Source organism: Sander lucioperca, chromosome 5 (assembly GCF_008315115.2).
Source record: "Sander lucioperca isolate FBNREF2018 chromosome 5, SLUC_FBN_1.2, whole genome shotgun sequence".
Taxonomy (NCBI): Eukaryota; Metazoa; Chordata; class Actinopteri; order Perciformes; family Percidae; genus Sander; species Sander lucioperca.
This window is the reverse complement of record NC_050177.1, coordinates 35,270,180-35,288,828: the sequence shown is the minus strand read 5'-3', so window position 1 is coordinate 35,288,828 and position 18,649 is coordinate 35,270,180. Positions and strand designations below refer to the sequence as shown.

Below are 18,649 nucleotides of genomic sequence, written 5' to 3'. Positions count from 1 at the left end.
CAGTGCAGTGTTACTGAACCTTTGACAGTAGATTCCTTATTTAATTGTTCTAATAAATACAAAAAAAGGCTTTATCTGCATGTGGTTGAAGCAAGGGAGATGGCTGTTATCAGCTGCATTTTGTAACTCCAGCAACTTTAGAACAGGTAATATTTAGAGGCATAATATCAGTCTTAGAGACACAGTAGAGTGTCAGAGAAGCACTAGAATAACTTAATTGCAAAAAGCACAAAAAGTTCTTGTTTTTGTCCTTGTTATGGTATTACCAGTAATCTACCTCATTTTAAAGAATTTGCATAAACCGATTTCATTACCTTGGACATGCAGATTGATTTTGAAAAGGAGCCCACAGACTGTTGAGCAGTTTTTTCTGTCCCCAGTTGATTTTTCTAATGTTTTTGTTTTTGTGTCAAGATGTTACAACCATAATGAGGCTGTCAAAGGAACAAATCCAAATGTCTCCTAAAAAAACAGATAATGAGGCCTCCAAATATAAATGAAACTGTAAACGGTCAGTAAAAACACCTTTTGGGGTTGTGTCTCAGGTTTTGTCCATTGAAGGGCAGTCAGCTCAAATAGGTCTTCAGAGCTGCAGGCCAGTTTGTGTGTCTGCATTTTATTATGTAAGAGAGAAAAGAAAACAAGAGTTTGACGGGGATTGAAGGTGGAAAACAACCAGGGACCAAAGCACGTGTGTGGAGGGGGGGCTGATGAGAGGAGATTGCATAACATGTCAAGGACGAAGATCATGTGGTTTCTATGTAAATCAGCCGGTGCTGCAGACTGATGCTGATGTGAAACCAAACTTTTAATTCATTTACTGCACAGAAAAACTGTGTCTGCGTGCTGCCAGTCAGAAGGGCGTGTGGGTGCCGCAGCAAACACGTCTGATTAGCTCTGTGGTGTGGAACAAGATAGAGGTTTCCAAATGACACACCACTGCTTGTTGTCTGTTTATGTCATTATTTTTAAGAAAGTGGTTATTTGAGGGATTCGTGTTTGATTGTTTCTACATACACAGATTGTAGCACAAAAGTCGGTTTTGATTAATCTGACTGAGAAAACTATCTTGCCTCAAGTTCCATTTAGTAGCTCCTCTGCAGCTTTCAAACATATCACATGAGCTTTATCAGGTAGATGGAATTGTCCAGTTGTCATGGATATGTAGATGTTCAAGTTTAATTTTCTTTCAGACCACTTAAAGTTTTAAAAAGTGAGTGACATCATTCGAAAGCTCCAGAACAGCTACTGAATGGACCTTGAGGTGAGATTGCGTTCAACTGCTGTTTCCAAGATCAAGAATGAACTTTGAAACTCAATATTTGTGCATGTCATTTTGTTTGTATGTCTGTTTAATTTCAGCAAATTAACATTTCTTCAACTTGCAGTCTCCAATACTCTTCCCACATTCATTTCAATTTAAGTGGCTTTATTGGCATGACTGCATACAATGTAATGTCTCTTACAGGAAGGTATTAGTAAGAAGCTAAACTGGGAAGGTTTTTCACCATAGCAACCTGTGACTTTTTCTAGACTATGTCAGCAACACCACCCCCTCCTCCTCCTCTGGGTGTGGTTGCTACAGCGACACTGTGGGTCGGTCTGGTCATGTGGGTGGGATGGCGGTAGCCCTGGCTTCGAACCAAAAACTGTCCGGAAGCACAAAGAGCGCTCAGCCGGGGGCATCCTGCCAGTGCCACCATCAGTGCGGACCATGCAAAGTCAATGCAGAGCAACTCTTCCAGTGATCCAGAAGTGATGCACATCTGTCTTCTTTCTGTTGCTCTGTCCCTTTGAATGTCTTCAAACTGCACATGAAGGAGGAGACAGTGCTGATGTCACTCAGTCTGTGCCATCTATGATGACATGAGGCGCCTACTGAACCACTATTACATTAAATAGTCTGGGGAATTCTCGTAATTACATTTTATTTTCATTGGACATTGCATTTATTTTATTGTTTTGCCCAAAAATTGTTTTGGGGAATTACATTATTTCTTAATTTAAAGGCAGTTATGGATGCCAGAGGTCCACTGCTACTGAATCGTGGTCTGCCAAACCACCAAAGTAACATTTCAGTTTTAGTGATTAGTGTTCTGTGATGCATTTCAGGCTTTTCCTCCATAACAATAAAAACACAGAGACAACACAGACGTTTGCACATGCAATTTGATAAATTTCTAGATAATAAAGGCTATCAAGTGTTTAAAACTACTTGTATCTGCATTAATAGATATCACTATTACTCTGTGGGTCACACCCCACCCACAGACCCCTGATCAGTAACACACATCTCTATGAATAGCCTTTCAGGAATTGAGGCTCATCCACCACATACTGGTTTTTACTGGCACTGTTGCTCTTTTTGGCATTTTGTTCTCTAAACTATGAGGACTCACTAGAACTGGCTAATATAGAAATACTGTATTACATCATGGAGACAATAACAACCTGGAATATTCTCCATAAAAATAACTTCAGTGCTAAACAAATTGAGTCAATCAAATGGAATGGACTTAAAAGACTAAAGGTCTACAGCCAATGCCAGCACTGTGAGGCTGTACTTTGCTTTGAGGTAAATGCTAACGACAGAAGGCTAACATGCTCTCAAGTCTCAATGACAATGCTAACATGCTGATGTTAAGCAGGTATTTTTTTTACTTTTTATATTCACCATCTTAGTTTAGCATGTTAGCATGCTTACATTTACAGTACAAGTAGTGCAGTGGCTGATGGGAATGGCATTGCATGTACAGTATTTGTCATGAACCAAAGTATTGTATACATTAACATTTTGACCTTAAGTGGAGCTAGATGAAAGTCAGAGGAACTTCTAAGTTATTACATGTCAGCCTGAGGGGAAAAATTATTTCCGCACCAAATTTGATGGCAATCTATCCAACAGTTGTTGTGACATTTCAGTCTGGACTGAAGTGGTGGACCAACCAACAGACCAAGAGCCATGGCTCAAAATTCCAAATATTTGCTAGACCAAGCATCACCTTGTGAAGATTTGCAACTTTTTGCTGTTTTATAAAATTGTAAAACAAACCTCTTTTGGCTTTGAACTGTTGGTAAGACAAAATATAATTTGGGCTCTGGGAACATTTGATGTGTGTTTTACAGATTTATCGATTAAACTGACCATAAAACAATTCATATAAGTTAGTTGCAGCCCTAGTTCAGTCAAAACAGAAAATGATGATGATTCAAGAGAATGTAGTCCATGAAATGTCTTGACAAAACCTTAAATTCAGATGAACAAAAATTGGAATAGCGGTTTAATTTTCATGTGTTTAAGAGTTTGTTAACTTTGTCTCAAAAGCCTGTAAAAAGAAGGCAAGATGGATTATTTAATTATTGTTTATTCTAATTTCACAAGTATACAATTTTGTTGTAGATAATGATGTTTTGAAGATTGGACTTTGAAAGATGCTATAAGCTGTTTTTCTTCTCTTTCTTTGCTGTTTGAAAAAAAGTTTACACAGCACTCTAGTCCTGATTTGCATGAATTTATGGTGTAGGCCCACGTGGGCTGGGCAAAGTTGTATGCATGACACTATATTAGAAATTGTATTTGTTTATTTAATTCAATTCAATTCCTATCCTGATATGTATGAAACTATACTCCTTCACTTAAGGTCCACTAACTTCCTTGTTGTAGAGCATTTGGCCGTATTACAAGGTTCTCATCAGCACACAGTTTGCTTAAGGAACTGTAGATGTTCAAACCTGCTATTCTTCCAACATCAACAGGTACAGTTCCTTGAAAACTGAGCAAACTCCATCTACTGATAAAGATGATCAAAAGCTCCAGAACAATCAAGTAAGTGAACCTTGAGTGGAGAGTGTAGTCCTATACACTGTTTGTGGCTTTAGCTCCTGGTTACCTTACATTCTGATATGTGCTGATTGACAGTGCTAGAGAGTGGTAAATCAAATCTGAAGGAATTAAAAAAAAAAATCTGGATCTTAAAATTGAAACTGTAGGAAACATAGCCAAGGACTGAGGTCCCAGGCAGTGAGACTTCAGGAGATTGTATTGGAGGTCAGGACAGGACTGAACTATCTTATTTAACTAAAAGACATCCAATGTATTCAATGTACATTTTCCTAAACAATAAAAGTACTATCAAAAGTGATCTATCTAAAAGTTTGATCACAACTATTTATCTGTATCCCTCAGTGCAGGACTAATCCAAAGCATTGCTTACAGTTTTATGTGTAAATCCAATTTAATAGGATTTCTCGGCACTGTGACGCCACCCTCCAACGCCCCAACTCCCCCTTTGTTGTTTGAGAAGTGGAGCTTAACAGAAACTCTTCCAAGAAATGGATCTGATCTTTATTACGGGGTACTGAAAAGGTTTTCATCCACACACTTTTGTCAGTGTTGGACGTGAACCACGAGTCTGCAGGCTATAGCAAATTAGCGGGGAGCTGATAGGGCATAGTGAATGTAAACGGTCCATACAAATGGGTAAGAAATGATCATATGGAATGCATACATGAACTTGAAGAAGGCTGAGTACATTTGTGGTGAACCTTGAGACAGCTAAAACATGCCTGGGATACATTTTAAGTTAAATCTCATAAAAAGATAACCGAGCAGCTCACCGGCCTCTTGTAAAATGCACCCACCTCAGGCCAAGAAAATAATGAGTGTGAACAACAGTTGACGATTTAATGAGTCATGTTTTGTAACTTTATTGTTTTTGCAAATATGCTCATGAACCAGCAAGTGTTTACAATACTGTGACACAATCTGTGCTAGCAAATGGAGACAGATTCACAGTGTTAAAATGTAGCACAACACAACTCCACATGTCTACAAATGACAGTTTAGATGAACACCAGACACAGGATCTGATAGAAAAGAAGACAAAAGGGTGAAAAAGAGTGCAGAGGTAATAGAGAACAGGATTACAGTGGACCTGTACAATGTCATATACTTCTCTAGACAAAGCTTTAGTGTTTATATTGTAACCGTCTATAAAACACTGGCTGCTTTAATTAACATTCGGAATAAATATGTGAGGTTCCAAAGAAAAACAGCACTGTGCATTTTCCCCCCCATGAATACCATAACATCTACATCTATTAAAGCAGATAAGTACAGAAGCATATGTCTGCCATCATTACAAAATCATGTGATCCTTTTTTTGTTATCTTGTTGTTTCTTGCTTTAAAAACATCCCGTTAATGTTCTAACAAGATATTTTTTGGTTCATTATTATGACAACGTTCTGCATACCACAATTGTTTTTACAAGGAACTTCTTGTGCAACATCATGTCCTTCATCTTGTTGTATCAAAACCACATAATTACACACAATAAAACATGTCTCATTAAAACAAAAAATGTGTCTCATGGCAACATGATAGGTTAGTTTATTATATATGCAACCACACAACATAATTGATGCAAACAGGATGTTTTATGTATCAGAGGTGTGAACTGTTTTCACATTGTTTTGTGCATCTATGCTTACTTTCCATAAGTAAGAAAACATTCAAAATCACATTGACATTTGTAGGAATGTAGAATTTTTTGAGACAGCCAAGATTACAGATATATATATATATATATATACACACGTTTTTTACGCTTAGTTGAGGTGGAAAAGTTAGTGTATCGATAAAAACAAAATGCAACAATGTACAATGGAAACAGACTTGGCGAATTAATCATGGCGTACATGAAGCATGCGACCTAAATGTTTCTTCATATATACACCACTTATAACAAGAAACAATTCTTGAACACTTCTTTGAATGATACACTGATTTTGTTTAGTTTTTCTGACATAACAAAAAAAGAAAAATATAACATGAAAAATATCTTCTTACAACATAAAAGTTAAAGCAAAATGTTCTGTTGATGTTATAATGATATAATGAGCAAATGTTTTATGTCAAGGTGGCAATCCACTGAGCAGGAGATAAGAGAACATGTACTGTATAATTCGTCTGTTTCACATGGCGACATACATGTGATTCCTTCATCAGCAAGCCAAAGAAAATCTCTTCACAACAAATAACGGTAACAGCTTTAACATTCAGCACAATTTGACAAAGTAACTAAACAGTTTCACTACAGAGCGCTGGAACTGGGTGCTTATGTTCTACTAAGGCAGAGTCAGTGGCTACGCTGCAGCTGTAATACTGCAGCACAGGCAGACCAGACTTCATCAAGTCACCTTGTAAGGCAAAATCCAATTAAAAGCACTTAGTAAACAAGGATGCTACTCTTTGTCACCACGGGCATCTTGAAATAAATCATAAATTAGTAAATCAAGCAAATAAATAGGTTAATAAATAGGCTGAATCACAAGTTTACACAATGAAAAGGGGAAAAGGGACGTTAAGACAAGGATGAGACCACTAAACCAGGATATAAGTGCAAAACAATAGAATGACAGAACATTAACTTCTTTTTTTACTTTAGATGGAATGTAACATTTTTCAAACTTGACGTCAGACTCCCACAATTTAACTGAATATGCAGATTGCGACATATTTTGACATTTGATGCTTTTTAAATGAGAAAATGCTGCATACCTGGACTCCATACTAATACAAAATTATGCAGTATTAAAATTCACATAACAACTTCGCCAAATTTAAGTCATGCTGTAACATTTTGGAACTCTGATTTACTCTGGATGACATCGCCATTCTGGCCAGCTGCAACTGAAGATTAACTAAGCAGTATTTTAAGACCGTCTGGGTTGAGGCGTTAGGGCTACACTGTGAGGGAGATTTGAAGGATCATCTGTGTTGTGACGTACTTTGGATTCATACTTTGGATATTTTCAGTTCGCTACAAAATATTTCTGTTCATTGCCTTTTTCCAACAGGGAAATAAGTGCTGATTGTTGTGTTACACCATGAAGGCAGTAAGATGCCAAGACAGATCTCCAAAAGTGCAAAAACCTTAAACCATATGTTTAAAATGACTGTAGACTGTGTGGCAACACCGCTAAAACTCTCTTCAGATGGTTTCTATGATGAGTAGAGGATGAATGACCACAGTTATTACTCCATGACTACATGGTCCTCAGGCAGCAAAGGTGGAGGCCCGGGCTAATGTATTAAATATATACACATCAGAATCTAAATCAGCTCATCAGGTGGCAAGGGCGATTTGACTGATCATATTGTACGTTCACTTTTGGGGTAATTCATTAAAACAGTGAAAAACAGGGAAAAAAAGGAAACCATCCTTTTACACTTTGGGAAAAGTTGAGGCAAATAACTCAATATGTGACTTTTCGGGGGGAGAAGAAAAATGTGAGAGGAAAAACAAAACGTGGCACTGCCAATCAGACACCAGGCTGAAAGTCATTTTGACAGTCACCAGCTGGTTTTACTAAATAGAGCCGGGTTAAAGTTGGTTTGAAGTTTGCATGACAGCAGCTCCATGTTGTCTGCATCAATCTCCGCTAACCAATTTACTGGGGGAAAACCTGTACTGGCCCATTAGCTGTCACACTGTCATGACTTACTGGGACACTTGAATAGAGCAGAGCCATTGTTAATGTTATTAGTAACTAGGGTTGGGTATCGTTTGGGTTTTTTCCTCATACCGGTGTTAAAACGATACTTTTAAAAACGGTGCCGGTGCCTAAACTGAAATATATATATTTATAATGTATATAATAGAAAATAGAAAAAAGGAGCACAAAACGACAATTGGCGACATTAAAGAACAGCTTGTTTATTGCTAAGGCCATATGGTCAATTAAATGATTGATTAATAATAATAACCTATAACAATGACTTATTTCACCAGTAAATTGCTGGTAAATGACAAAAACAAGCACCAGATGGGAAAAGGGTATTTTACAATAACTTAAGATGCACCACAAGGCTGGCGAGTTTCAAGTGAACGCACCGTCTGTGTTATTTTTCCGACAGCTGCAGACTGTTACGTCCCGGTGTTGGAATCCTCTACAGGGAAATACAGTCACACTTTACACCGCTTAACGTAAGCTGTCAGCATTTTAACCATTGTGTTTAATCCAGCTACTAGCTAACTGAAAAAAAAAAAACGTCAGGCAACGCAATGAGGCACCGAAATGTTCGTTCTTATTCGGTCTCGTTACTACAGTTTACGTCGGAACCGGTGCCCTGTTGGCACCACGTTTCAGTACCCAACCCTATTAGTAACACGTGTCGCTTTTTCTACTGTATTAATCTACTGTGTTGATCCACATAGTGCACAGCCAACAGTTTTCATAGGGACATTTTCCTCAGCAAAAGTAGTTCTAGTGAAAATCGTCCACAGTGAGGTCTGTGGATTTTCCAGAAGGGCCTGGGACACATTGCTACTGAATTTCTTTATCTTAATTCTGGAATGCTGTGATCACCACAAATTAAACAATATTGTTCTGGGGGTGGAGGCCGACATTTACAGAGACTGGATAGCATAGACAGATACCACTAAAAGTAAGTGAGACTCTAGCAGTTCACTGTTTACGTTATTGAATGGACCTAGACCAACACCATAGCTCAATCCTTCATATACCTGTTTTTGTGGATCCCAGTTCTTATATGATTTAGACATTAACTGCACAGATAATTCTCACAGGGGCCTGTTAAAGGAACTGTGACGCATCTGTGAAGCCAGTAAAATATGTTATGGCCAACTCTTCACCACACTACAGCATGTATTTTTTCTACACCTGGACCATTTGCAGGTTAAAAATCACTGCCAGATACATATGATCCCTCGGGAAGGCTCAGATTTAGGAAGTATAGCTCACATTATGTCAGAATCGCATGTGTGGCTTGATACAAAGCCAGTAAGATGTTAAAGAATGGGTCAACAGAGAATAGAAACAGTGATGCTAAATCCCAATAAGGCATTTTGAGATTTAAGTTGAAGGAAAGGGCAAATCCTGCTTCTCCAGATTAGAACAACAGGTGTTTCTACCCAGAAACAGCGAGAGGGGATGAGGGCAGTGCGAAGACCATCTGAAGTGAGTTTAGTCAAAGCCGGAGAGTTTAGCAAGCAGGAAGAGGCCTGATGTGGACATCGGAGAAGGCTTTGCCACATGTTTAGATCTGACCAGCACGTCAGACACGTTCTCAGATCAAACACAAACCAGGTTCTCTCATGTAATCAAAGCTGCTTCAAATGTAGTTTGTGTAAAAGTGTGTGTGTGTGTGTGTGTGTGTGTGTGTGTGTGTGTGTGTGTGTGTGTGTGTGTGTATACAGGACACTGTGTTCAAGAGCCTATATGTCAACACATCAACATGTAATTAAAGACCAGCTTGAGGTAACTCAGGAATTTAAAGTGGGGACAGAGAATATTCAGTCTCACACAAAACCTACACTCTCATCGCAGAACAATAGTAGAACAGGAGCGGCCTCGCTGTCACAGTGCTTTATGGCAATCTATCAGTCGTGAATGAGCAGTTATGATGATGGAAATAAAACTGGGGTTGCAGGGGTTGCTGTGGGGTTTCTTCTCATGCCAGCAGCTTTTCTGGGTTCTTGGAGAGGGTACGCAACAGGCTCCTCTGAAAATCTTCCTCAGGTATTTCAGGAACCAGGAACTCCAGCAGAAGATCAAATATGCAGTAGACCAGATGTCTGAGGGAACACAGGACCAGCAGTCAGCATCTTTTCTTCAGCGACTTAATGTGAATGAGACTGGGTGAGGAGATGCTATTAAAACATAGCTGACAACATGCATCAGATTACAAACTTACAAAACTTACAACTACTAATGGTAGCTTAAACGACCTAATCATTTAAGATTATCTTATTTGGATATTTCTATCTCCCTTTCACACTGACACTACCAATTTTGGTAGTGGTTCACCTAAACATTTGGTAATATGAAATTTTCCAAATGACATAGAGTCCATGTGTGACATAATTTAGTAAGGCACATACCTGTCAATTTAATGTGCCCGAATTCACAGTCAATGTCAGAACAAAACATGATAAGGTTCAGGAGGCTCTCACACAGAACTGAGAAAGCATTGCTCAACCAATGACATTTCCCAGGAGTACAAGGAGCTCTATCATTATCAAATGGAACAAGTTGGAGACCAGTGAGACTTCTTGAAGAGCTCTCTGTCTGGCAAAATTCAGTAACCATCTAAGAAAAGCTTTAATCAAAGCCAAAATCTGAATGAAGTCTTTAATAAATTAAAGGAAAAAGTGAAGAGTTTTCAATATTTGGTTTTGTTCAGTGCATCCTGATGTTTGTCTGGGACTCCGTATATCAAATCATAACACCACATGAGGTGGAGCTAATGGATTTCAGCCACAGATTGTTTCTACATCTGTAAATCTTTTTGTACGTCCTCTCCAGCTGTTTACGCAACTGTCTGTTGTCTAGTATATAAAAACTAATCCACGCCGTATGATTCCCGGTGACCTTTTTTCCGTGTCTGTGTGCAAGTGAACACATCCACCCCCTGGCCACTGGATTAGACATCCCTGCTTGTTAACAAAAACCAGCACCTCCAAACAGCAAACATGTGGCTGCACCCGAGTATACGTGCATGCAGTCAGATTCAAGAGGATCATCAGGTATTGTTTTAACATTAAAGTAGGCATGACCTGTGAGCTCGGTGAATGGCGTGGTGTCATTATTGTTGCTAGATGCGCCATTATCAATAGAAACACACTCCCTCAGATTATTTTGCGGTTTGCTGAGAATGGGGTAAGAAAAAATAAGCACAGAGGGGCCAGAGAAGAATAGCCACACATATTTAACAGCAGAATAAGCACCACTGTGAATGAATTGGTTATTGCATATAAAGACTGTGCCAGCTTCGAACAAAAAAAAAAAAGGCTACAGTAATCACTAAACTAGAAGACTAAAGAGTGGAAATCATCACATGGTCTGAAATGTTGATTAATTTTGCCTAGTATCAGAGAACAGCTGGGTGGTGGGGGTGTGTGTGAAGGTACAAAGATCTACTTTAATCATTGGCTGTCCTGGAGCACTACATGACATATATTGTTATTTTCAGAATAGGCTGCACTACTCAGCAATTTCTTTTAGAAAAAAAGTTGTCTTCAATTTAAAATTGTTTGAGTGTTTTCAACACAGGGCAAACATATGTATTCTATAGTGCTGCCGTGATTAGTCGACTTAGTCGACGTAAGTATATGATTATTAATGAAACGGTGAGCAAGTCTGTACTGTTTATTAACTCTTGACAAGTACAATGACTGTCTTTGGATGTTAAACAGGCTACTTAGACTTTGGCAGTAATGTTTTAAACCCCGCCATGCACGCAAGTGTAAATGCGAGCAGCTCCACACTGCCTGCGTGGTGTTTCTGTTGTGTGTCAGCTGTGTGGCTGCTGCGTGGATTTTTGTCTTTTTACACCAGAAACGTGTCTAACGCGGCGCTGCTGCTGCTAGCCTTGTCTGTACACATGTATGTTTCTTGATTTACTGCACTCAAGCAGTAGTATACTTCATGTTAAACAAATATATACTGATTTGATTACAGCAAAGACAACGTCGGCAGTATTGACGGCAAAATAGGCTACAGAATATTTTGTTCTGTATTGACAGGTGCAATATTTGAAAATCGATAATTATTTTGTATTTTTTTTAAAATTACATTTATATCTGCATTTATGTCATTTTTTATTTGGTAACATTTAAGTTATTTATATTGTTTATGGCACAAGTGACATTTTATGTTTTGGCCCTTCAGTTGAGTTCAAAATAAAATGGACGAAATAACAAACACTTGATTTTTTTTGTACTTGATCTCGTTAAGATTAGTCGACTAATTGAAAAATATGTCGAAAGATTAATCGTTAGAAAATTAGTCGTTAGTGGCAGCACTAGTATTCTACACCTTAAGCCCCATTTTGCCTATTTTTGTTAACCGTTTTTGAAGAATTTGCATTATGGAAAAACATGCTAAATGGCTATGAGAAGTTCTGCCTTTTTATACTGCAACCATGTATGTACAGACAACCACTGGATTGCTTTTGATCAGATTGGAAAGATCTGAAGTTATAAAAACTCATTCTTTATGATTTATAAGCAAATTAATGGACATTTATCAGTGATGAAAATGAAATTACAGATACATATCCAAGTGTGTGTGGAAAAAGTGGTGCAAAGGGGCTGCTTTTTTCACCCCCTTCTCTATGCATCCCCAATGCACTAGTGTTCAGCACACTGGGCACCTAAAAAGGCAACTGAATGTAATTAAGTGGCCATTGGGTGTATAGTGTATGTTCACCTGTTAATGTTGGGGTCTTGAAGGGAGTCCAGTGCAGTCTGCCAGCTGAGTTTGTACTTCTCTGAGCCCAACATGTCTGAGATCAAATCTAGAAACACAATGACACAGAGAACACTTTATAACCAGCTGTTTGCTGTGTGTGTCTATTCCTCTCTCATGATTATAAGATGAGGAACTCATTTTATTGGTAGAATTAAAGCATCATTTACAGTAGGGCCATACTAATGCTAGAGTTTTGAGGCTGATAGTGACATTAGAAAGCATGAAATCTGATAATAATATATACCGGCATGTACCTGGTAGGAGTCTCATCAGACAGTGTAAGGCTTGTTGCCTGGTACTGTCCTTCTGCTGTTGGCTGCGTTCAAGTTGAGGGACCGTAGGCAGAGCTCCTCCTGGCCACACAGACTCCTGGATGACCTGCAGGTACACCACCCAGTATGCAGGGCATGTCAGGTTGGCTACGCTCACATCCAGCCATCTGAAATTAACAAACACACAAACAGTGGTTCTGAGTTAGCACAGTTGATTCTCAGTTGTATCTCATGTCAAGGTACAATGACGTTGGCAACAGTTGGTTAACCTCCTGACTTTAAGGTCCAGTCAATATGTTGTGACCTTATCATCATGCCTGGCCTGAGCAGTACAGAATGATCCTGGCTTCAGACCAGCCAATCCCTTCAAATCTAACATATGACTCATTGTATTCCCACGCGGATTTGAAATTTAAAGTCTTAAACTTAGAGTCTGGCCTGGCACAGTCAAACTGGGCCCATTTTCCTCATGTCTTTCACATAACTGCTGGATTTAAGGTCTTGTGATGAGGAAATTCAATAGGCTCTGTGTAGCTGGAAGATGTTGCACTTTTGTTCGGACCTGACCTTTTTCACGCCAAGATTTACCATCTGAGGGGTGAAAACACAGCCAGTCATCATCCAGACTGGATAAGGGGATTATTTAAAAGCACAAAGTAAAAGCTAAAAACAACATCTCAATTAGACTCAAGTATCCAAGCATTGTATGGGTCTAAAGCAAAAAACCTGTAGGAAATACTAGCAATTTGGAAGTAGTCTTAATGAAAACAATCTAAGTAAGTGTATACAAAATTGTTATGTTCAAGACCATAGACTGTATATAAAGATGGTTGAGGGGTCTCCACTCGCTCCACCCAAAATATCCCAGATAATGATGACGCCATCTTGTAATTTTGGAGCTAAAGTCTGCGCAGTAGTGATCGAGCGGTGGAGCCATTATATCGAGGTCCCGCCCATACACCCGCGTGACCAATTGCGAGTCAATTGCAGCTGTCAATCAGGACTTTTCACCCTGTTTTTATAGCATCAAATAACTAATAAAAACCAAACTGATCAGAAAAATGAACACTTCAACAAACATCAGAGTGATAAGACAGAAACCATCTTTGGGAAAAATGTATTTGGCGTGTACTAGTTTGGTCCATGTCCCATCCGTTAACATGGAGGGGGCCAGCCAGCCACCAGGGGGCGATCATGATGTTTTAAGGCTGTTTTATGGTTCTGCGGAGGCGCAGAGGGGTCTGCGGGGGTACGCCGTTGATTTGACGCAGAAGCATAAAACAGCCTTTAGGTTCCCCTTACAGTCTAAGCATCAACCCCTATTTAAGACTATTTAAGGCCTTGAATAAGATCATTCCAGATACTGCAAGAGTTTTCCAGGACTAACAGAAAAGCTAAAAAAGTGGGGGAAAATCATCTTGTAACAACATTCGTAGGATACATGGCTATAAGTCAGTAGCCAGTCAACTGCTGCCAGGGCAAACACTCATTCAGAGGCTCGAGTCTTAGACACTGTCGCCACAAATATGTCCGAAACCAGTTTTATTCTCTTTTGAAAAAAAATTGTTATATATGCCCAATGCTGCAGCATAATTATAGTTAATTACAGTATATTTGTTTTTTAAAGTTTTTCCTTACGCAAAAAGCACGAATTCAAATTTCAGTTTGACTTCAAAGAGACATTTGAGGGCAAATCTAAGTTTAAAAGATTAAAAGGGAAATAAATGAGGTTGTTATGAAAATAAATTCTACACACACATGCACAAACACAGATAATGTTGCAAATTATGCAACTTTACCATCCTTCCCACTGAAGTCTAGCCTCACCCCCAGTAACAAGAGTGTATTTTGGACAAGGCTGGTTAAAGCTCAGCAGGTGGACAATGAAGTTTGTCCTTTCACCAGCTCATACCAGTCAGAGACAAGCTCACTAAATCACACTGAGTTATGACTGGCCAATGCAAACAGGAATATATGGACACTGAGACCTACAGTCACTGATAGCCAGACACACTAAAGAAGCTGAAGAAACCGAGACATTATTTGGACTAATATAGAGTTTGTCAGGGATTCCAGTCACTTTAGTGCTGCGACTGTAAATCTTTAGAATGATTAAATCTCCTGATGGTTACATGCTGTTGCAGGAGAACAATGTTTATCATTCCTTAAGGGCTTGCCGTGCTTCGGTGACTGCCACACATTCATTTTGACGTTTTAGATTTTTGACTGGGAGACACTATGGAAGCAACAATTAATGGAAAAAGTGACAGAGTCTTAGGAGTCAGGTTGGGCCGCTGTATGAGCTACGAGAATGGAAGCCAATACTCATTTGGACAAGTGAGTGACACAAATAATGAACTGTCTACGTTGGCAGAGGAGGTTGATGAGCGACTGCTTTTCAGACTAGAGCAGACTGGCCTTGGTTCAGATCAAATACACAGTGACATTTAATAAATGTGTGTTGGCTCGGGTTATGTTAGCGTGTCTCATTTGTCCAGAAGAAAGATAACATAACTGCTAGTTATAAGGCTGCCTAATATTTGATGAAGCTAAAATGCTACTTTAAATGAATTACACATGTGACATGGACATGCACATACACATACACACATCCCTGTGTGACTAAAGTGCAGTTATAAATTCCAATGACTTTATTGACACAGTTACTATTTCACATGCAATTGAATGCTAAACAAAACCCCATCATAGCCTGAATGGCTATAGCTATCAACACATACTATGCACCATGTAATTCCCTTCAAAGCCTTGCTCATGCCAAGAAAATCAAGATTATAAATACAAATAATCAACACCACAAAAAAGACACCAGTCCTGTCCAGCAACTATTGCTTAACAAATGAGGACAACTATTTTCGGTGTGGTTATTTGTGGAGACCATGAACGTGTCTTAAAGGACGATCAAGAAATGGGAGCAGATAAAAATAGTGTGTTTTCCCGTAATGTTCGTCTGTGTTTATGGCAGGAATCATACGCTATGTTCCTAAACACAGAAAAAAATCACTGGTTAAAAACAGAGTGTCCGAATCTATCTTCACACTTCAGTTTAAATTAACATGCTGACACGGTCTGCTCTGGGATCTGATTTAATTAAGGGCACGCAGCGGACGGACTATTCAAAATGTTCCAGGCTAAGTTTCCATCTGCTGAGGCCAATCAGAATATGATCAAGATAATGAAATAATGGTAATATCAAATACCAGGCAAGAATACCTGGCAGCAACTTGTCAGCAGGAACTTTTCATTATAATCATGGCTGCACTGTAAGAGCAAGTTAAAAAAGATGTAGTTTTATTTTTCAACATTGAGATCTACTAAGTGGCAACCTCTACTGCTGCCGACCTTCCGAAGTGAAAGCAAACAACATGCCACTGTGGCACAATGACCTGCATACCAAATACCAAGGTAGAGGGCCAAAACAAAGTAGGAAAACGTGCTTCATATCAGCACTATCTGTGGTTTTATTTTTCAGTAGTAATACTCTCTTTTTTATTTTAAATCAACTTATTTTAGAAGTTCCAAGGTAAGGTACAAACTGTAGTGTGATCGCGCTTTGCAGTTGCTGACATTGGCATTATTACAGACGTAGCTCTTTTTAAAATCTAACCTCAATACGTATTTATTTAGAATAGCTTTTAATATATAGTAGCACTGTGACATTTTTCTTTTCTTCCTCCTCCTTCTTTTATGTAACATTTTTTCTGCATGTTTTATTCTTTTCCCATTTTACTGAATGTCACGTTTTTAATCTTGGTCCTTGATGTATAGCACTTTGGATACCTGCTGGTTGCTGTAAAAGCCCATATAAATAAATGTTGATTGATTGATTATGCTGTAATTAATGTATCACTCAATTGTGCACGTATGCACAATGAAATTCAAATGGAGGTGATTCTTCAGATCAGTCTATACACGTTATTCACACTTGTGAGGACAAAAGAGGTAAAACAAAAGTAATCAGACCAGCACTCCCCCCCTTCAGTATATTTCCATTTCCATTTCAACTTCAAACTTAAAAGGTGCCCTGTGGAGTTTTCTTATAAATAAACAAGAGTCATGTTTACATTCACAGTTACTAACCAAACACATTGTGTTTATCCTTGAGCTCTAACAAACACGGCGAGCACACTTCCTTATAAATAAAAAGTTTGCAAAGCTTTTTTTTTTTTTTTTTTTTTAAGTCTTTTACATTCTGCATTGTAAACCAGCTTGCAGTCTTCTTCCCTGCCTTTGCGGCAGCCTATCCTGGCGTGATACCGCCACCTGTAGATTAGTAGATCAGAATAGTGTGTGATTGGTTGGTGCATGTGTGTCCTCGTGCACGTGCACGAGAGAAACAGAGACCCACTCATAGAAAAACAGCACCATAGCGCCGCTAGAGGTCTAAAACTCTGCAGAGTTCCTTTAACATATTGTGCGCTGTCGTACATCATAACAAACATAGCAGAATTTGCTATCAAGTTCCAATAATTGATTAATTTCATGCAAAACTTCTACTACTACTCACTGTGAGATGAGGTGAGAGTTTCTCACACTTACTAATGCATTATGATTTATTAATCTTCAACAGCAAAATAGGTTTTAAAACCCATCATTGCTGCAGCCTGTAAGAAAACCCAAAATGATCTTTCTCCTTGATAACGTTTGAACTCAACACTGTTTTTTAATCTGTTGCAACCCCTCCCTCCTGCAGACCAGGTGCCAAAAGTCGCACATATTGTGTGCATCGTTCGGTAACTAGCCTGTGGTGTCTGAATAAAATTGTAATGAGCATTTAGACATAACCAGTGCCTAAGGGACTAACAGATAAATGAGGACAGAAATGTTTCCTGATCTATGTCCGTAAAGGGCTAAACACTTGCACCTCAACTTGCAATACAGTAAATGTCCATAGCTGCTGGTGGAAATTGTGAAATAATGTTCAAAGGTTTTAAAAAAAAAAAAAAAAAAAAAAGCATAAGGAATAAAAATAAATCTGAGATTTAATAATAGTGTAACCAGTCAGAGAGGTGAAAACATAATAGACTGATCAGGGCTCTACAGTGCGACCAATTTGGTCGCATATGCGACCAAAATTTGTAAGGGTGCGACTACGATTTTTCCTAGGTTGCACCGGTGCACCTAACGTCCTGGCATCCGCTGCCTCTCCACTAACAAAGCAATGTCATTTATATCGATATGGTTTAATGTTGCGTTACGTGACCCATTCCTTCTGTAAAGCCATGCCTGTGTTTGGATCTCTCCTCCGCGCAGCCCTGCCCCCAATCACTCACACAAGGCCCACCTGCGACATGCAGACAGACACAGCACCGCCGGTCCACACTGCTGACATTTGTCTACAGTTGTAATTGTTATTAACACAGCTGTATATTAAGTATGAGAGGGAAACCTGTATTGGTACCAGTGTTTCCGCTGGTAACTCTCTGTTATTGTGGCCGCCACAGTGAAAAACACAGAAGAAGTTATTGAATGGAACTAACTTCAGTTCGTTGAGTCATAGCGTGTGAGACGGAGCCTGCTGGACCTGGGCGAGAGATGTGACCCATGGCCACATTATCATAGTTCATAAAAATGCAGCGCAGCCAGGGACGATACAGACATTTCATACACGAGACGTATGTAACACCGCTGACCCGCCAAAGCGCATTCGACCCGTGCTGGACCGTACTCTGTGAGTAGCATACCCTTCAGTCCATCGTACTCCCCCTCTCTCCCTATATGAGCTACTGGGCTATCCGGGTCTGTTATTGTTGTTGAAAACAAGTGAAGGAGCTTTCTCAGAGATATATATTTTTTTAAATATATCCCAGGCTATTTATTTCAGATAATTTACATGTGTTGCAGCTGTATATTTTCAAATTGGGCAGGAAACCCTGTCTTTGCATGCTATTTTAATCACATCTGTTTTAATAAAAGAGGTTGTGAAAAGTGGCTTAGCCCACTTTGTAAAAATATATATATATTAGAGATAGAGATATATATTGTGTATCGCCATTCAGCCGAAAAATACAGAGATATAATTTATAGTCCTGGACTAGTGGAAGATCTGATAAGAATCAGTGTGGAGGGGCCCAGTTTGGA

At 39.0% G+C, this 18,649-nt stretch overlaps 1 protein-coding gene and 1 long non-coding RNA gene across 5 annotated transcripts in view; one reads left to right on the top strand and one right to left on the bottom strand.

Moving 5' to 3' along the window:
* The first annotated feature begins 5,391 nt into the window (after window positions 1-5,391).
* LOC116038887 lies at window positions 5,392-15,851 on the top strand. The gene is made up of 3 exons (XR_004102197.1): window positions 5,392-5,476; window positions 11,364-11,367; window positions 15,839-15,851. It is a non-coding gene; the product is annotated as an uncharacterized LOC116038887 (long non-coding RNA).
* The window catches only part of snx19b (sorting nexin 19b), a 46,337-nt gene continuing 35,860 nt past the window's right edge, over window positions 8,173-18,649 (bottom strand). For 3 of the 4 annotated variants that reach the window (XM_036001294.1, XM_031283578.2, XM_036001295.1), the window contains exons 12-15: window positions 12,533-12,717; window positions 12,237-12,324; window positions 9,441-9,601; window positions 8,173-9,393 (exon numbers count right to left, since the gene is read on the bottom strand). In XM_036001294.1, the coding sequence (XP_035857187.1) occupies window positions 9,478-9,601; window positions 12,237-12,324; window positions 12,533-12,717 (397 nt within the window). In that variant the 3' untranslated portion in view covers window positions 8,173-9,393; window positions 9,441-9,477. Of the gene's footprint in view, window positions 9,394-9,440; window positions 9,602-12,236; window positions 12,325-12,532; window positions 12,718-15,454; window positions 15,552-18,649 lie in introns of those variants that run through there. The other variant, XM_036001296.1, reaches the window with a different exon arrangement.